This window comes from Scyliorhinus torazame, chromosome 8, assembly GCF_047496885.1.
Source record: "Scyliorhinus torazame isolate Kashiwa2021f chromosome 8, sScyTor2.1, whole genome shotgun sequence".
NCBI lineage: Eukaryota > Metazoa > Chordata > Chondrichthyes > Carcharhiniformes > Scyliorhinidae > Scyliorhinus > Scyliorhinus torazame.
Genome location: NC_092714.1, coordinates 143153865 through 143174825, shown reverse-complemented (window position 1 = coordinate 143174825; position 20961 = coordinate 143153865). Strand labels below are relative to the sequence as shown.

The 20961-nt window shown below is 48.4% G+C and overlaps 1 protein-coding gene across 2 annotated transcripts in view; it reads right to left on the bottom strand.

Moving 5' to 3' along the window:
* Positions 1-6399: 6399 nt before the first annotated feature.
* Positions 6400-20961, bottom strand: part of cpb2 (carboxypeptidase B2 (plasma)) — a 145523-nt gene continuing 130961 nt past the window's right edge. For both annotated transcript variants that reach the window (XM_072514299.1, XM_072514300.1), the window contains one exon: positions 6400-6960. In XM_072514299.1, coding sequence (XP_072370400.1) covers positions 6776-6960 — 185 coding nt within the window. In that variant the 3' untranslated portion in view covers positions 6400-6775. The remainder of the gene's footprint in view (positions 6961-20961) is intronic.

Here is a 20961-nt window from a genome sequence, read left to right as displayed (position 1 = left end):
GGTGGCCGTTCACGGTTAATACCAACCACAAGCCCCTGCTGGGGTTATTTAAAGAAGATCAGGTGGCTCCACCGATAGCATCCGCCCAGGTTCAACGGTGGGCCCTGCTGCTGACGGCCTATGAGTATGATACGGAGCAACGCCTGGGCACAAGAATCTCACACGCGGACGCATTGAGTCGCCTGCCTCTACCCACAAAGTAGTGGCCCCAGTCGAGGAGGTGATAGCCGCTCTCCAATTCATGGACACTTTGCCAAGAATGGCAGCTCATAACAGAGAATGGACACAGACCGACCCGGAGTTGTCAAGAGTCCGATATATGGTCCAATACGGGGTCCGACATAGGGCGATACCAGATGGGCTGAGGACCTACACCACCAAGCTACCCGAGATGATCGTCGAAGACAGTGTCCTCCTGTGGGGTATGTGGGTGGTCATACCCAAACGGGGACGCGCACCCCTGCTGAAAGACCTCCATAACGGGTACCCCGGGGTGGTCAAGATGAAAATGCTGGCGCGCAACTACGCTTGGTGGCCCGGACTGGCTGCCGAGTTTAAGCAGGTGGGCCAAAATTGCACTCCTTGCCAGGAACACCAGAAGGCCCCACCAGCGGCCCCGATGCACCCCTAGGATGGTGCAGGCGGGAGGGATTCAGATTTCTGGATAACTGGGGCTCTTTCTGGGGAAGGTGGGACCTCTACAGACAGGATGGTCTACATCTGAACCTGAGGGGCACAAATATCCTGGGGGGGAGATTTGTTAGTGCTCTTTGGGGGGGTTTAAACTAATGCAGCAGGGGCATGGGAACCTGGATTGTAGTTTTAGGGTACGGGAGAATGAGAGTATAGAGGTCAGGAGCACAGATTTGACGTCGCAGGAGGGGGCCAGTGTTCAGGTAGGTGGTTTGAAGTGTGTCTACTTCAATGCCAGGAGTATACGAAATAAGGTAGGGGAACTGGCAGCATGGGTTGGTACCTGGGACTTCGATGTTGTGGCCATTTCGGAGACATGGATAGAGCAGGGACAGGAATGGATGTTGCAGGTTCCGGGGTTTAGGTGTTTTAGTAAGCTCAGAGAAGGAGGCAAAAGAGGGGGAGGTGTGGCGCTGCTAGTCAAGAGCAGTATTACGGTGGCGGAGAGGATGCTAGATGGGGACTCATCTTCCGAGGTAGTATGGGCTGAGGTTAGAAACATGAAAGGAGAGGTCACACTGTTGGGAGTCTTCTATAGGCCTCCAAATAGTTCTAGGGATGTAGAGGAAAGGATGGCGAGGATGATCCTGGATAAGAGCGAAAGTAACAGGGTAGTTATTATGGGAGACTTTAACTTTCCAAATATTGACTGGAAAAGATATAGTTCGAGTACATTAGATGGGTCGTTTTTTGTACAGTGTGTGCAGGAGGGTTTCCTGACACAATATGTTGACAGGCCAACAAGAGGCGAGGCCACGTTGGATTTGGTTTTGGGTAATGAACCAGGCCAGGTGTTGGATTTGGAGGTAGGAGAGCACTTTGGGGACAGTGACCACAATTCGGTGACGTTTACGTTAATGATGGAAAGGGATAAGTATACACCGCAGGGCAAGAGTTATAGCTGGGGGAAGGGCAATTATGATGCCATTAGACCTGACTTGGGGGGGATAAGGTGGAGAAGTAGGCTGCAAGTGTTGGGCACACTGGATAAGTGGAGCTTGTTCAAGGATCAGCTACTGCGTGTTCTTGATAAGTATGTACCGGTCAGGCAGGGAGGAAGGCATCGAGCGAGGGAACCGTGGTTTACCAAAGAAGTGGAATCTCTTGTTAAGAGGAAGAAGGAGGCCTATGTGAAGATGAGATGTGAAGTTTCAGTTGGGGCGATGGATAGTTACAAGGTAGCGAGGAAGGATCTAAAGAGAGAGCTAAGACGAGCAAGGAGGGGACATGAGAAGTATTTGGCAGGTAGGATCAAGGAAAACCCAAAAGCTTTCTATAGATATGTCAGGAATAAGCGAATGACTAGGGAAAGAGTAGGACCAGTCAAGGACAGGGATGGGAAGTTGTGTGTGGAGTCTGAAGAGATAGGCAAGATACTAAATGAATATTTTTCGTCAGTATTCACTCAGGAAAAAGATAATGTTGTGGAGGAGAATGCTGAGACCCAGGCAATTAGAATAGATGGCATTGAGGTACGTAGGGAAGAGGTGTTGGCAATTCTGGACAGGCTGAAAATAGATAAGTCCCCGGGTCCTGATGGGATTTATCCTAGGATTCTCTGGGAGGCCAGGGAAGAGATTGCTGGACCTTTGGCTTTGATTTTTATGTCATCATTGGCTACAGGAATAGTGGCAGAGGACTGGAGGATAGCAAATGTGGTCCCTTTGTTCAAAAAGGGGAGCAGAGACAACCCCGGCAACTATAGACCGGTGAGCCTCACGTCTGTAGTGGGTAAAGTCTTGGAGGGGATTATAAGAGACAAGATTTATAATCATCTAGATAGGAATAATATGATCAGGGATAGTCAGCATAGCTTTGTGAAAGGTAGGTCATGCCTCACAAACCTTATCGAGTTCTTTGAGAAGGTGACTGAACAGGTAGACGAGGGTAGAGCAGTTGATGTGGTGTATATGGATTTCAGCAAAGCGTTTGATAAGGTTCCCCACGGTAGGCTATTGCAGAAAATACGGAGGCTGGGGATTGAGGGTGATTTAGAGATGTGGATCAGAAATTGGCTAGCTGAAAGAAGACAGAGGGTGGTGGTTGATGGGAAATGTTCAGAATGGAGTTCAGTTACAAGTGGAGTACCACAAGGATCTGTTCTGGGGCCGTTGCTGTTTGTCATTTTTATCAATGACCTAGAGGAAGGCGCAGAAGGGTGGGTGAGTAAATTTGCAGACGATACTAAAGTCGGTGGTGTTGTCGATAGTGTGGAAGGATGTAGCAGGTTACAGAGGGATATAGATAAGCTGCAGAGCTGGGCTGAGAGGTGGCAAATGGAGTTTAATGTAGAGAAGTGTGAGGTGATTCACTTTGGAAGGAATAACAGGAATGCAGAATATTTGGCTAATGGTAAAGTTCTTGGAAGTGTGGATGAGCAGAGGGATCTAGGTGTCCATGTACATAGATCCCTGAAAGTTGCCACCCAGGTTGATAGGGTTGTGAAGAGGGCCTATGGAGTGTTGGCCTTTATTGGTAGAGGGATTGAGTCCGGAGTCAGGAGGTCATGTTGCAGCTGTACAGAACTCTGGTGCAGCCGCATTTGGAGTATTGTGTACAGTTCTGGTCACCGCATTATAGGAAGGACGTGGAGGCTTTGGAGCGAGTGCAGAGGAGATTTACCAGGATGTTGCCTGGTATGGAGGGAAAATCCTTTGTGCTCTGTCCAAAGTGTGCGGGCGTGTCATGTACGTTGAGCGCAAGTGTGTGTGTGACGGGTGGTCTTACCTCAGCCCCAGGTGAGTCTGCCCCCTTTTCCCTGGGCCGCCAACAACATCCCCCGGGCAGAGGACGGGACCGTGCGCTGCAGTGTCACAGCCGCATGCAGGGATGGTCCGGGTGGATGGTGGTACTGTGGCCATGGGTCAGACATAGTCCAACGATGTAGAGCCAGGAGCTCATCGCAGGGCGGGTTGTCATCATCCTCCATGGCCTGCGATAGACACGCGTCCACCCGCAACTGGGTGAGCCCGGCCCGTTGTGCCGCCGGTGGATCGGCAATTGGGGGGGGTTGGTGTGCATGCGGGTGGGGTTGGGGAGGGGGGTGAGGGTGCTGGGTGGGTGGATGGGTGGGGGGTGTGGGTGGTCGGCTGTTGCCATGGTGTGCGGTCTGTGGCCATACTACCCGATTCCCACGCCCATCTAGTCAGTGAAGCGGGCGGCTATCAGTCTGTCCCGTGCCCGCTGGGCCAGCCGGTAACGGTGGACAGCCACCCGCCTGTGTCTACCCCGTCTGCCCTGACCATTGCCCCCATCCCCCTCATCTGGGGAGGACTGGGCCTCTTCCTGCTGCTCCTCCACTCCGCCCTCCTCTGCCTGCGGCACATCGCCCCTCTGCTGGGCTATGTTGTGCAGGACGCAGCACACCACAATGATGCGGCCGACCCTATCTGACCGATACTGGAGGACGCCCCCAGAGAGGTCCAGGCACCTGAAATGCATCTTCAGCACGCCAAAGCACCTCTCGATCACTCCCCTTGTCGCTACATGGGCATCATTGTAGCGGTTCTCCGCCTCATTGCGTGGCCTCCGTATAGGCGTCATCAGCCACGATCGCAATGGGTAGCCCCTGTCGCCCAGCAACCAGCCCCTCAGCCGGGGATGGCGTCCCTCGTACATGCCGGGAATGGATGACCGCGACAACACGAATGAGTCGTGTACACTGCCTGGGTGACGGGCGCAGACGTGCAGGATCATCATGCGGTGGTCGCAGACCACCTGTACGTTCATCGAATAGGGCCCCTTCCTATTAGTGAATACGGCCCTGTTATCTGCAGGTGGCCGCACGGCGACGTGCATCCCATCGATCGCGCCCTGGACCATGGGGAACCCGGCAACGGCAGAGAAGCCCACGGCCCGGGCATCTTGGCTGGCCCGGTCCACGGGGAAGCGGATGTAGCGGTGCGCCATGGCATAAAGGGCATCTGTCACTGCCCGGATGCACCGATGTCTGCGATATGCCGGACAGGTCCCCACTCGGTGCCTGGAATGACCCCGTTGCATAAAAGTTCAGGGCCACCGTAACCTTGACGGATACGGGGAGAGGGTGTCCCCCGCCAGTGCCACGCGGTGACAGGTGTGCCAGCAGGTGGCAGATGTGTGCCACGGTTTCCCGGCTCATCCGGAGTCTCCTCCTGCATTCCCGGTCCGTGAGGTCCTGGTATGACTGCCGGGGCCGGTACACACGGGGCACCCTCGGGTGCCTCCGTTGCCGTGGGGCCGCGACATCCTCCTCCCCCTCCTCGTCCTGTCGGTCAGGTGTCCCTCCAGCCTGGGCGGCTGCCGCCTGCCCCTCTGCGGCAGCCTGCGCCGCCTCTCTGGCACGCTCCTCCTCCTCCTCCTCATCCTCATCCAGGGCAACATAGACATGAGCGGCTGCCACCACGGCGGCCAACATCGCTGGATGGTCTGAAAACATGACGGCCTGGTGGGGGGGGAGGGGAACGACGACATGTCATCATTGCCCATATCCCCTCCTCCCCCCAGCCAGGTGGCATGGACCGCATGGGTCCAACTGTTGGAGGCTGGCACCTGGCCAGGTGGACCAACTCATTTGCCCTCCCATCACCCTCCTCGGCACGGACCCCCTCCCCAACCTCCACCCCAGCACGGACCCCCCCCAACCCCCAACCTCCACCCCAGCACGGAGCCCCCCCAACCTCCACCCCGGCACGGACCCCCTCCCCAACCTTCACCCCGGCACGGACCCCCTCCCCAACCTCCACCCCGGCACGGACCCCCTCCCCAACCTCCACCCCGGCACGGACCCCCTCCCCAATCTCCACCCCAGCACGGACCCCCCCCAACCCCCAACCTCCACCCCGGCACAGACCCCCTCCCCAACCTCCACCCCAGCACGGACCCCCCCCAACCCCCAACCTCCACCCCAGCACGGACCCCCCCCCAACCCCCAACCTCCACCCCGGCACGGACCCCCCCCAACCCCCAACCTCCACCCCAGCACGGACCCCCTCCCCAACCTCCACCCCAGCACGGACCCCCCCCCAACCCCCAACCTCCACCCCAGCACGGACCACCCCCCAACCTCCACCCCGGCACGGACCCCCTCCCCAACCTCCACCCCAGCACGGACCCCCCCCAACCTCCACCCCGGCACGGACCCCCTCCCCAACCTCCACCCCAACACGGAACCCCTCCCCAACCTCCACCCCAGCACGGACCCCCCCCAACCTCCACCCCAGCACGGACCCCCCCCAACCTCCACCCCGGCACGGACCCCCTCCCGGCACTCCCCCGGAGCCCAGCCTACTCTAACCCCCCCCCCCCCCCCCGCCGCACACACACACACACAAGCCGAGACACACCTCTCCTCACGCAATCAGTCTGCGGCCACGCCATTTCCTGCCCAGAGCCAACCCCCCAGGCCGTCACTCACCTCCTCGCTGGTCGGCGTGAGCCTGGAGCACCGGGTCACCACCGATGAAAAGGAGGTTTGATTCACGTCGACGTGAACGGTCATCACGTCGACGGGACTTCGGCCCATCCGGGAGGGAGAATATCGGCAGGCCGAAAATCGGCTGCCTTGCGCAGACCCGTGACATTCTCCGCGGCAGCGGCGCCATTAACGCCCCGCCGACTTTTCTCCCTTCGGAGACTTCGGCGGGGGCGGGGGCGGGATTCACGGCGGCCAACGGCCATTCTCCGACCCGGCGGGGGGTCGGAGAATGACGCCCCTGGTCTCCATGATTAGTATAACATACTCCATTTATTAACTTTAAATTTCTCCTGTTTCATTGACATAATTCACATTGTTTATCATGCAATAAACCTATGTGCCCAATACAATTGAATATTTCAAACATTGTTCTAAATCAGATACAGTAAACACTTATTTCAAAGTCAATTAATTCAAATTTTAAGCATTACATTTCCACACTGCATTGTATATGTTGCTAAGTTCAAATATTTGAATATTTCAATTTACAGAATGCAAAAACGACTGAATTATCAGATATAGACTGAGGTACGCTACCAAAATGGGAAGAAAGTATTATGCATAAGAACATCATAGAGTAGCTGTAACTAAACATTTCTTGATACTCTTGATCAGAGATGAGTGTTTTCAAATGGTTTGAGTGATATGGCGCAGAATTTCGCTTACAGCAGCTGTAGCTTCTTCACAAGTGGGTTTTATTAAGTCAGGTGGCAGTAAAAAGCCATATCTCCCAGTATCACGAAGTTCAAAGGTAAATGAATATTTGATGCCCAAGTCATAAGCCCAGTCATCTGAACATCCACTAGATAAATCTGTAACAATGATGAGAAAGAGATTTTAAGAATCGACTTTAATTTTCTAGCCATCATTTCTGAAGGGCTGTTCCCAAAGGAGAGGATTATCTAACAGGTGAAATAATTTCATCCAGCAAGTAATCAAACCATACATATCCCAGATTAAGTTTTCTAGTCTGAATTGACCAAGCTCAGCTACTCCGTCAGTGGTGATTTAGAGTTGGCAAGGTTGGCTTTTTCCAATTCCTCCTTGCTGTCCAATGACCTCTAATGGGAATGCAAATGTGTGGACATCAAGTGAATATTTGGCTTCTCTGTGACTGAAATCCATGAGAACCAACAGGGATTTGCAACAGGGAGGGCATGTCTAACAAACTTAATTGAATTTTTTGAGGAACCAACTAAATTCGCCAACAGGCGAATGTCTATGGATATGTTTTATATGGACTCCCAGAACCATTCAATAAAATTATACATAAGCAACTGTTAACTAAAGTTAAGGCTCAATGTCAATATTTTGCTTTCAATTCTAAGTTAGGAGATTGGTTAGGCAGTAGAAGACATATCGAGTAGGGATAATGAGTATGTACTTAAATTGGAAGTAAGTGACTAGTGGTGTCTTACAAGGATTTGTGCTGGGGTCTCAACTGTTCACTATGTTTATTAATTACTTGGACACATGGCTTTCCATTATGTTATTTAGGTTTGTCGATGACACTAAGCTTGATTGTATAGTAAATAGTATAGATGAAAGCATAAAACTACAAAGAGACATTGTTAGATGACATGAATGGGCAAAACTATGACAGATAGATAGTTTCATAGAATTTACAGTGCAGAAGGAGGCCATTTGGCCCATCGAGTCTGCAACGGCTCTTGGAAAGAGCACCCTACCCAAGGTCAACACCTCCACCCTATCCCCATAACCCAGTAACCCCACCCAACACTAAGGGCAATTTTGGACACTAAGGGCAATTTATCATGGCCAATCCACCTAATCTGCACATCTTTGGACTGTGGGAGGAAACCGGAGCACCCGGAGGAAACCCACGCACACACAGGGAGGATGTGCAGACTCCGCACAGACAGTGACTCAAGCCGGAATCGAACCTGGAACCCTGGAGCTGTGAAGCAATTGTGCTATCCACAATGCTACCATGCTGCCCCTATTCTCAATACGAAGTCTTACAACACCAGGTTAAAGTCCAACAGGTTTGTTTCGATTTCACTAGCTTTCGGAGCGCTGCTCCTTCCTCAGGTGAATGAAGAGGTCTGTTCCAGAAACACATATATAGACAAATTCAAAGATGCCAAACAATGCTAGGAATGCGAGCATTAGCAGGTGATTAAATCTTTACAGATCCAGAGATGGGGTAACCCCAGGTTAAAGAGGTGTGAATTGTCTCAAGCCAGGACAGTTGGTAGGGTTTCGCAGGCCAGATGGTGGGGGATGAATGTAATGTGACATGAATCCCAGGTCCCGGTTGAGGCCGCACTCATGTGTGCGGAACTTGGCTATAAGTTTCTGCTCGGCGATTCTCCGAAAATCTCCGATTTTAAAAGAAACTTATAGCCAAGTTCCGCACACATGAGTGCGGCCTCAACCGGGACCTGGGATTCATGTCGCATTACAGTCATACCCCACCATCTGGCCTGCGAAATCCTACCAACTGTCCTGGCTTGATACAATTCACACCTCTTTAACCTGGGGTTACCCCATCTCTGGATCTGTAAAGATTTAATCACCTGCTAATGCTCGCATTCCTCGCATTGTCTGGCATCTTTGAATTTGTCTATATATGTGTTTCTGGAACAGACCTCTTCATTCACCTGAGGAAGGAGCAGCGCTCCGAAAGCTAGTGACATCGAAACAAACCTGTTGGACTTTAACCTGGTGTTGTAAGACTTCGTACTGTGCTCACCCCAGTCCAACGCCGGCATCTCCACATCATGCCTATTCTCAATGGATAGGTATGAAGTAATCCATTATGGACCGAACAGGTATTTTAAAAATAGGGCAGCACGGTGGAACAGTGGTTAACACTGCTGCCTCATGGCGCTGAGGACCTAGGTTTAATCTCCGCCCCGGGTTCCTTTCCATGTGGTGTTTGCACATTCTCCCCATTTCTGCGTGGGTCTCACCCACAACCCAAAACGATGTGTAGGGTGGGTGGATTGGCCACATTAAATTGCCCCTTAATTAAAAAAAAAAATGTGAAACGTGTGCCCCATCTTGGGAATCTCAACGCTGTCGAGGTGGGGGGGCACCCTTTTTAAAGGGCAGTTTGATCTCCGATTTTAAAAGAAGACAAAGCATCCCCCGCCCCCCCCCCCCCATGCACACGGAGATCCTCTCCACATGCACATGAGCCACCCACGGCCCCCCTTCAACAGGCACGGGAATTCCCCCCCACCCAACCCCCCCTCTCTCCCCACAGACAATGGGAACCCATCGCACTATGGAGCTCCCCAGAGAACTCCCACCACACTGCCATCTATTATAAACCGCGCTGACGTGACCACGTTGACGAGGGGGAGGGGGGGGGGGGGAAATCCCAATTTGAGGACACAATATTGCAGGGAAGCCTTATAATTAGATGTTAATCTATTGGAATTAGGTTCCTGACCTTCCTGGGCAGATACCCATTTTTTCTCTTGAGGGATTTTATGCCCACATTGCCGCACGGGTGCATAATTCCAGCCAATAGCTTCAGTCTTGGCAATATTTAGCTGGAGGAAATTTCTGCTCGTGCATAAATGGATGTCAGATCTAGCAGCATGATATATTGGAGACAGGAAAGCGGTTGAAATGTTGTGGTGAGGTAGAGCTGGATGTCATCACTGTATATTAGGGATGGTGTTATCAGCCAGCGTTTAGAAAACTCCAAAGTATATCATGGAGTTCACCTGACCAACAACTGTTTATTAAATTTGGTTATGAGGAGCACAAGGTGTTATTCAGCAGAGGCCTTAAGCACTTTTAATCAAAAGGGCGGCATGGACTGGTTGGGCCGAAGGGCCTGTTTCCATGCTGTAAACTTCTATGATTCTATGAAAAAACAAAGTTTATTCTACGAATTCAGTTAACATTTCTATAAACGCACACAGTAAGCATTTTATCAGCTACAAACATAAATACCCCACTCAGCTACAGTACTCTCTCTATATATATATATATATAACAAAAGAGAAAATGCTGGAAAATCTCAGCAGGTCTGGCAGCATCTGTAGGGTGAGAAAAGAGCTAACGTTTCGAGTCCCCACCTCGACCCATTTGTTTTCATCCCATTTCATTTTAAATGTCTTTTACCATTTCTTTCTTTCTTGTCTTTCTTAATATATATTTAACACCCCCCCCCCCCCCATCTTATCCACCTTTCCTTCCCCTTTCTCCCCTTTGCTTCCCCCTTCCCCTCCCCCCATCTCCCCCCACATCGACATCTGTCACAGTTTACCCTCTGATGTTACTTTCTCTGCTGTTTGGCCTGTCACACCTTTTATTCTCTCTGGGGACTGTCATTAGCAGTTTCCGTGGCCATTAGCACCCCATTTCCCTGGGTTTCTGTGGCTATGAATCATCTTTCATTCTCACTCCACAGTACAAATATTTCCCACTTTCTTTGTTTGTTAGCTTTGACAAAGAGTAATGGGACTCTAAACGTAAGCCCTGAGATTTTCCAGCATTTTCTCTTTTGTTTCAGCTTCCAGCATCCGCAGTAATTTTCTTTTTTTTTAAAAAATATATTTATTAAAGTTTTTAACACAATTTTTCTCCCTTACAAACAGTAACCCCCCCCCCCCGTAAAAAAAAAGAAACGAGAAATCGCGCGGAGCAAGATATATACATGGCAAAATAGTATATTTACATAGCTTTGTACACTGGCTCTCTCCCGTACGTGCCAGTTTCCCCGACTCTTCATGTTATCTCTTGCTCATCCACCCCCCCCCCCAGGCAGCTCCCCCTCCCCCCTCCCCGGACGTTCCCCCCCACCCCAGGTTGCTGCTGCTGCTGCTGACCGACCCTCCTCTAGCGCTCCGCGAGATAGTCTAGGAACGGTTGCCATCGCCTGTAGAACCCCTGCACAGACCCTCTCAAGGCAAACTTAATCCTCTCCAACTTTATGAACTCAACCATTTTGTTTATCCAGGCCTCCACGCTGGGGGGCTTAGCCTCCTTCCACATTAGCAAGATCCTTCGCCGGGCTACTAGGGACGCAAAGGCCAGAATACCGGCCTCTTTCGCCTCCTGCACTCCCGGTTCGTCCACTACTCCGAATATTGCTAGCCCCCAGCTTGGCTTGACCCGGACTTTCACCACCTGAGATATTGCTCCCGCCACTCCTCTCCAGAACCCCTCCAGTGCCGGGCATGACCAAAACATATGGACATGGTTCGCCGGGCTCCCTGAGCACCTTCCACATCTGTCCTCTACCCCAAAGAACCTGCTCAACCTCGCCCCCGTCAGGTGAGCTCTGTGAACCACCTTAAATTGTATCAGGCTGAGCCTGGCACACGAGGAGGAGGAATTAACCCTACCTAGGGCATCCGCCCACAGACCTTCCTCGATCTCCTCCCCCAGCTCCTCCTCCCATTTACCCTTCAACTCTTCTACCAGCGCTTCCCCCTCTTCTTTCAACTCCTGGTATATTTCCGACACCTTGCCCTCCCCGACCCATGCGCCCGAGATCACCCTGTCTTGAATTTCTTGTGCCGGGAGCAACGGGAATTCCCTCACCTGTCGCCTTACAAAAACCCTCACCTGCATATATCTAAAGGCATTTCCCGGGGGTAACTCAAACTTCTCCTCCAGTGCCCCTAGGCTCACAAACGTTCCGTCAATGAACAGGTCCCCCATTCTTCTGATCCCCGCCCGATGCCAGCTCTGGAACCCTCCGTCCATCTTCCCCGGGACAAACCGATGGTTACCCCTGATCGGGGACCACACCGATGCTCCCATTGCACCCCTGTGCCGTCTCCACTGGCCCCAGATCCTTAGCGTTGCCGCCACCACCGGGCTTGTGATATACTTTGTCGGCGCGAGCGGCAGCGGTGCCGTCACCAACGTCCCCAGACTTGTTCCTTTGCAGGACGCCATCTCCATCCTCTTCCATGCCGCCCCCTCTCCCTCCATAACCCATTTGCGGATCATCGACACATTTGCTGCCCAGTAGTAGCTCCCCAGGTTTGGCAGCGCCAACCCTCCTCGGTCCCTACTGCGTTCCAGGAACCCTCTCCTTACCCTCGGGGTCTTATTCGCCCACACAAACCCCGTAATACTCCTGCCTACTCTCTTAAAAAAGGCCTTAGTGATCACGATGGGAAGGCACTGAAACACAAACAAAATCCTCGGAAGGACCACCATTTTGACCGATTGCACTCTACCCACCAGCGAGAGCGGTAGCATGTCCCATCTTTTAAAATCCTCCTCCATTTGCTCCACCAACCTTGTCAGATTCAGTTTATGTAGGGCCCCCCAACTCCTGGCTATCTGGATCCCCAGATACCGAAAGCTCCCCTCCGCCCTCCTCAGCGGTAGGTCCCCTATCCCTCTTTCTTGGTCCCCCGCCTGTAATACAAAGAGCTCACTCTTCCCTACATTGAGCTTATAGCCCGAAAACTCCCCAAACTCCCTTAGAGTCTGCATGACCTCCACCATCCCCTCCATTGGATCCGCCACGTACAGCAACAGGTCATCCGCATATAGCGACACCCGTTTCTCTTCTCCCCCTCGGACCACCCCCCTCCATTTATTAGACTCACTCAATGACATGGCCAATGGTTCGATCGCCAATGCGAACAACAGGGGGCACCCCTACCTCGTCCCTCAGTACAGCCGAAAGTACTCCGACCTCCGCCGGTTCGTCACTACATTCGCCACCGGGGCTCTGTAAAGAAGCTTAACCCAACTGATATACCCTCCCCTGAACCCAAACCTACGCAGCACCTCCCAGAGGTACTCCCACTCTACTCGGTCAAAGGCCTTCTCCGCGTCCATAGCTGCCACTATCTCCGCTTCTCCTTCCACCGATGGCATCATTATTACGTTTAAGAGCCGTCGCACATTTGTGTTTAGCTGCCTACCCTTTACAAATCCTGTCTGGTCCTCGTGACTCACCCCCGGGACACAGTCCTCGATCCTCGTGGCCAGCACTTTTGCCAGCAACTTTGCATCCACATTGAGGAGCGAGATCGGCCTGTACGATCCACATTGCAGTGGGTCCTTGTCCCGCTTTAGGATCAAAGAAATTGTAGCTTCCGACATTGTGGGAGGTAGGGTCCCCTCCTCTCTTGCCTCATTAAAGGTCCTCACTAGTAGCGGGGCCAACAGGTCTACGTACTTCCTGTAGAACTCCACCGGGAACCCGTCCGGCCCCGGGGCCTTCCCCGCCTGCATGCTCCCCAAACCCTTGCTCAGCTCCTCCAACCTGATTGGTGCCCCCAGACCAGCCACTTCTTGCTCCTCCACCCTCGGGAATCTCAGCTGGTCGAGGAGTCGTCTCATACCCTCTTCCCCCGTTGGGGGCTGGGATCTGTACAGCCCTTCATAGAAGGCCTTAAATACCTCGTTTATTTTCGTCGCACTCCGAACCGTGGCTCCCCTTCCATCTTTGACTCCCCCTATTTCCCTCGCTGCCATCCTTTTATGGAGCTGGTGTGCCAGCATCCGACTAGCCTTTTCCCCATACTCATAGAGTAAAAGCAAATTACTGCGACCTCTCTCTCTCTCTCTCTCTCTCTATATATATACATATATATATATATGCAAAACCCTTAATAATTTCCTTTTCAACTGTTTCAATTTGATAACAACATCCACTAAACCAGGAAAACCCTTTTACCAAAGATGTAGGTTTGAATTCTTTCCAGAAAACAACTATCACTTTTAAGTTATCAAGTGATCTGGACACCTTTTAACATGCAAACCTTCTTTGTCTGAATCGAGCTTCCAACAGTGTAAGCCGAAAGTAAAAACCAGAGCCACAGCCAGCTCCAAGCTCAAAACGAAAATAAAAGCCAGAGCCACAGCCCAGCACCACCCACACAATGACATCACTGCAGCCATTTGAGAAGATAAAACATTTCTTAACAGGACACTCCCATGACATCTCTCCCCAAGAAAAAAAAATAAACCATCAACTTCAAGATGGTTTCATTTTTCACCTTTTCACTTTCCTTTAAGAAAAATTGACAATAAATATACTTTTTGTAAACAAAAACAAAACAGGCGATCATTAATAATACAGTCCATTTTATTTCTTCTTCCACCATCGAACCTGCTTTTCTTCATCACATTCGTGATAAAGCATCGGCTATCACGTTTTATCATCCTGCCACATGTATAATTTTTAAATGAAATGGCTGTAACAATAAACTCCATCGAAATAGTCTGGCATTGTTATTCCTGAATCGCTCCAAAAACGTTGATGGTTTATGATCAGTATATATAATTGTTTCAGACAAAGTGCTGGTCACATAATGTGAAAATGTTGCAAAGCCAGCACCAAGCTCAATGTCTCCTTCTCAATCGTTGAATACTTCCTCGGGTGATTATTCAATTTCTTGGAAAAATATCCAATAGGCCGCTCTATCCCTTCGTCGTCTTCTTGCAACAGTACAGCACCTACGCCCACATCAGTCGCATCGACAGCCACTTTGTGTAATTTTGGGTAGCCAACACAGGAGCAGTGGTTAACACAGCCTTCAGGCCGTCAAATGCCTGTTGACACTCCGCTGTCCACTGAAATTTGCGATGCTTCTTCAGCAAGTCCATCAGTGGAACAACCACACGGCTAAAATTTGGCACAAATTTCCGGTAAAATCCACTCATGCCAAGAAATCACATTATTTCCCTTCATGTCGAGGGTATTGGAAACTCCCCAATAACTTTTGTTTTCACATCCCATGGCACTATTCGACCCCGTCCAATTGTATGGCCAAGGAACGTGACTTGGGCTGTTCCAAATTCACTTTTGGTTAGATTTACCATCAAACTTGCCTCCTGAAGTTGATCGAATAACTCCATCAGGTGCTTCAAATGTTCTTTCCATGTCTGACTAAAAATCACCAGATCATTGATGTATACCGCACAATTGAGTAATCCTGAAACAACTTCGTCAGCTAACCGTTGAAATGTGGCTGGGGCGTTTTTCATGCCAAATGGCATAACTTTGAATTGGTATATACCATCTGGAGTCACAAAAGCAGAAATCTCCTTCACCCTTTCGGATAAAGGTACCTGCCAGTAACCTTTAAGTAAATCCAGTTTGGAGAGAAGAGCTGATTGTCCCACCTTCTCAATGCAGTCCACAAAGTGTGGGATAGGATAAGAGTCTGTTCTTGTAACTGCATTAACTGTTGTATAGTCCACACACAATCATTAGGTACTGTCCGGTTTTGGTACCATCACTATGGGTGAGCTCCATTGGCTGCAACCCACTTCAATTATGCCATCTTTAAGCATACTTTCAATTTCTTTGTTAACCTGTGCCAATGTTAACGAGTTAAGTCTATATGGATATTGTTTAATTGGAACAGCATTTCCCACATCCGACTAGGGGCTTTTCACAGTAACTTCATTTGAAGCCTACTTTTCATGAAGCGATTTTCATTTCATGTGTAGCCATTTTAGTACTTCCCAACTTATTTCCACAAACTTGCCCATGTGATATTAATAACTCTTTCAGGTCAGTTTGTTTTTCCTCTGGAAGGTAATTTAACAATTTATCCCAATTTCTAAGAACATCCTCGTTATCCAATTTAATTTGAGGAATGTCAAGTTCAGAGTCATCTGGATTTGGTTCTTCACTTTGAGTCAGAATCACTAAAACCTCCTCTTTTCGCTCTCCTTCCTGTTCAAAGTACCTTTTAAGCATATTCACATGACACACTCGGTGAGTTTTCCTTCTATCTGGCGTTCTTATCACATAATTTACCTCACTTAATTTCCTTTCGATCTGATAAGGTCCACAAAACCTTGCTTTTAAAGGTTCACCTACCACTGGTAACAATACTAAAACTTTATCACCACTGGCAAAACTACAAACTTTTGCGTTCTTGTCCGCTACCCATTTCATCACATGCTGTGCAACTTTTAAATGTTGTCTAGCCAATTCATCTGCTCTATTTAAGCGTTCCCTAAAATTTGACATGAAATCTAATAGTGTATTTTAAGACTGCTCACTCACCAATTTCTCCTTAATTGATTTAGTCATAGAATTTAGTCATAAAATTTACAGTGCAGAAGGAGGCCATTCGGCCCATCGAGTCTGCACCGGCTCTTGGAAAGAGCACCCTACCAAAGGTCAACACCTCCACCCTATCCCCATAACCCAGTAACTCCACCCAACACTAAGGGCAATTTTGGACACTAAGGGCAATTTTATCATGGCCAATCCACCTAACCTGCACATCCCTGGACCGTGGGAGGAAACCGGAGCACCCGGAGGAAACCCACGCACACACGAGGAGGATGCGCAGACTCCGTACAGACAGCGACCCAAGCCAGAATCGAACCTGGGACCCTGGAGCTGTGAAGCAATTATGCTATCCACAATGCTTGCGTGCTATTTATTAAACAATCTTGTTTGCACAAACTGCTGGGGAGGGTACGTTCAGGAATCTTGTCGACAGAGATTCAACAACAGGTAGAAGATTCGCACAGGAAAGGGACTCGAGACAGAAGACCTCTGACTGGGAAACGCACCTATACAGCCGGGATGTCCAAAGCATGGTCCACGAGGTTTAGACAATGCGGCCTCATTTCTCCCTTGCTGGTTTGGATTTGTTGGTCTGGAGGCTTGGGAAAAGGTTGCTTCCAGCGCCAAACCCGAAATCAGAATATCAAGCTGCCAGTAGCAGCAGCTTCAGACCGGTGGGAAAAAGGATTTAAACTTTCTCTTTGGCCCCCAAGTTTCCAACAGATACATCTACTCATGGAGACAAAAACGTTGGGGCAGTCGCACTGAACAGAATGTAGTTCTGCATTCCATAGAACAGTTATGGTTCCTTTTTACAATATAAAGGAATTGAAAATATATATCATGCCATTCGGCCCATCGAGTCTGCACCAACCCTCCGATACAACACCCTACCTAGGCCCACTCCCCTGCATATATATCTATATAAAATCATTGTCAAAGCCTTTGCTGGAACTGTATTTGTTATGGAGGTTTTGCTTCCTAGATTGCTACACAGCTCAGTTATATTTGTAGTAAATGTTAGTCCTGGAACGAACAGTGGTCAACGTCACCTCGAGGCATTTTGTTCACATTTATGTAAGAATTTAAACATTTTGCTCAGCTCACAATATAATAAAAATACTTTAATTCTTCACAGCTCTAGAATACTCCCTTGAAGGATATACATATGTGACTGTCGTAAGCCATTCTGTATCTCTAAGTGATCTGCAGGCAAGGAGAGAGGTGCACAAAACAGCAAGAGTAATACCACCAAATTCACCTGGGAACCACACAAATGCTCTCTCCAACACAAGTTGATAGTCTCCGATTTCCCCCATCTCTCTCTCTCAGATGGAGAGATCCTGAGAGGATTGGACTCAAAAGGCATTCCTGATCTGTATGGCTCATCACATCAAGCAAGTGTGTTTTCCCACTGAAGCACACGAGGGTGAAAATATCCTTCAATTTTACAAGCTATTGCTAAGCTAGCAGAAAAAAAAATGTTCAGAAGCAAAATTTAAGTGGTCCTCTTATCTCATGACCAAAAATTAATTCAAAAGGACTGAATTTGGTTGACTCATTAGGTGTATCCCAAATTGCAAACAGTACAAATGGAATTGCTTTCTCCCAATCCTCTGGATAATCTTGACAATAAGCCCTCACCATTGTCTCTAACGTCTGATGTCACCGTTCTAATGCTCCCTGCGATTCTGGATGGTACGGAGTTGATTTAAAGTGTTTTACTCCTAAGCTATCCATAACTTCCTTGAATAACCTGGAGGTAAAATTTGATCCTTGATCCGATTGTATTTCTGTGGGTAGTCCACATCATTTTTAAGGTAATAACATTCTGGTATACACTCAGATTCCTCTTCTGTGTATGCTTTCTGATACATCCTTTTTATTTCTATATCTGTCTGTTGTAACTCCGCCAATTTTCCTGAACTAAAAATATCCACCTTATCCTCCACCGGTTCTTGTTCTTTTCCAACCATCTGATCAAAAATCGTTTCTGATAATTGAACTTCAACTTTGTCTTCACTCTCTGATTTTTCCTCTTGTCTTAACCTGTGACCTTGCGACCTTGTTACTACACAATCCAGAAAAATCCCACGATATTCGTCCTTCAACAATTCAGTTGCTTGATTTTCCACGGGCTTATCAACCACAGTAGGCATCACTCCGACCTACGATCCAGCTATATCATTACCCAAGATAAACTGTATTCCTGGACAAGATAGTTTCTCTATTACTCCTACTACCACTTCACCACTCTTCACTGGACTTTCCAACCTTACCTTATATAATGGAACACTACTCTTCTCACCCTGAATTCCACATATTACCACCTTTTCTGGTAATATTCCTCCCAAACTACATAACTCCTCATCTCTTACCATCAAAGATTGACTAACTCCCGTATCTCTTAAAATTCTGACTTCTTTATCTACTCCTCCTGGTACACATGAGTAAACTTTGCCCACACAAGTAAATTCTTTAAAGAGATCTGGCACCTTCTTTTCAATCACCTCTTGATCAGGCTGTACAATCATTTGCACCTCCTTCGCTTCACTTGGGCTTTCCTTTACCACTTTAACAAACCCATTGACTTTTCCTGTTTTACCACATCAGCCTTCCCAGTGCTTTTCTTCAACCCCCAACACTGTGACTTTACATGGCCTAGTTTATTACAGTAAAAGCATCTGAAACTTTTCATTTCTCTTCCACCCTCCTGGATTTCTTTTTTAATCTGAGGTACACTCTCCTTATTGTCTCCTATCAGATACCCTTTACCTTTACCACTTTGAGTATTTCTCTTTTCCCCAGTTTCTATCCCTCACAGGCTGAAACTAATGTCGGAAACCAAACTTTGATTTATGAACTAATTCATAATCATCTGTATTTCTGCTGCTAATCTCGCAGTTTTAACCCTGTGCTTTTCCACATGAATTCTCACTATATCAGGAATTGAATTTTTAAACTCCTCCAAAAGTATAATTTCTCTAAGAGCTTCATACGTTTGGTCTATTTTCAAAGCCCTTATCCACCTATCAAAATTACTCTGATCCTTTCAAACTCCACGTCTGTTTGACCAGGTTCTTTCCTTAAATTTCTAAACCGTTGTCGGCTTCCGGCACTCGTTCATACGCACCTAAGATGGATTTTTTCACCTCCTCATACGTCCCAGATACCTCCTCTGATAGTGATGCAAACACTTCACTAGCTCTACCTACGCATTTTGTTTGAATCAGTAATATCCACATGTCCTGTGGCCATTTCATTTTTTTAGCTACCTTCTCAAAGGAAATGAAAAAGTCTTCTACATTCTTCTCATCAAACCTTGGCAATGCTTGGACATATTTAAATAGATCCCCACCAAGCCTTCGACTATGACGCTCATGCTCACTATCCTCATCACTATCCTCAGGCTGACCTTTACTCTTTAGATCTGCCAATTTTAACTGACTTTCACGTTTCATGGCCATTTTCCGAAGTTCAAAATCTCTCTCTTTTTCCCTTCTCTCTCTTTTTCTTTTTCCTCTCTATCTCTTTCTCTTTTTCTTTTTCCCTGATCTGTACCTCCCTTTCTCTCTCTTTTTGTTCTGTCAGGGCTATTCTTTCTTTTTCCCTCATTTTGTATTCAAGCTGCTTTAATTCTTTTTCATGTTCAAGTTGCTTAATCTGTAATTGAATTCTTGCCATTTCCAATGAGTCTGACTGTGCCTCAGGCAATTTTAAATGTTCAGCTGCCGCTGCAATTACCTCTTCTTTTCGTATTTTATCAGGCAATGTTAACTGCAATGTTTTTGCCTTTTTTTAGTCCCTGTTTGTAAAGTACTGCGTGTGACCTTCTCCACCCCCAAAAATATCTGAGCCTTTGAAAGAGCCATTGTCCACAACACACTCCCTACTTAAACTGGAATACCACACCTTAAAAGCAAACACAAATATGTTCACCCCTCACTGTCTATAAGTTCACTAAGCCAACCCAATCACGAATGATAGACTTTTATCCCGCGAGCCCCCAATTTGTTATGGGCCAGGGTTTAGAAAACTCCAAAGTATATCGTGGAGTTCACCTGACCTACAACTATTTATTAATTTTGGTTACGAGGAGCACAAGGGCCTACTTTTCATGCAAGGCTTTCATAGTGGTTAGCACTGTTGCCTCATAGATGCAGAGACCCTGGTTCAATTCCGACCTCGGGTGACTGTATGTGTGGAGTTTGCACTTTCTCCTCGTGGTTGCATGAGTTTCCTCCAGGTGCTTCGGTTTCTTCTCACAGTCTAAAGATGTGCAGGTTAGGTGGATTGGCCATGCTAAATTGCCCCTTAGTGTCCAAAGGTTAGGTGGGATAACGGGGATAGGGTGGAGGCAAGGGCCGGTGCAGACTCGATGGGCCGAATGGCCTCCTTCTGCAGTGTAAATTCTATGATCTATGATCTATATTTGAAACCTGTTGCAATGTTTATCAATTATTTCATCAGAAGGGGCAGCATATTGATGAGCACTAGGAGGGGGCCAAGGATAGATCCTTGGAGAACTCCAGATGTAACACTGGGAGCAGAAAGAGAAGCCATTGCAGGTGATTCTCTGACAGGACTGGATAGATGACATTAGGACTGATTCTGCCTCTAACTAATTCTGTCAGAAAGGCTGAAAAGTCTGGCAGATTGATTGTTCCATTAGAAAACCTGCCAGCTGCTGCTGGACTAACAATTTAATTTAAAGTTATTTTAATAATAATACATTTCAGCCACCTCAAGCTCTAAATAGTTTCCAGTTGTTTTCAATGACTGGAGATCGATTGAAACCGTTGTGACCTTTGATATTTCTACG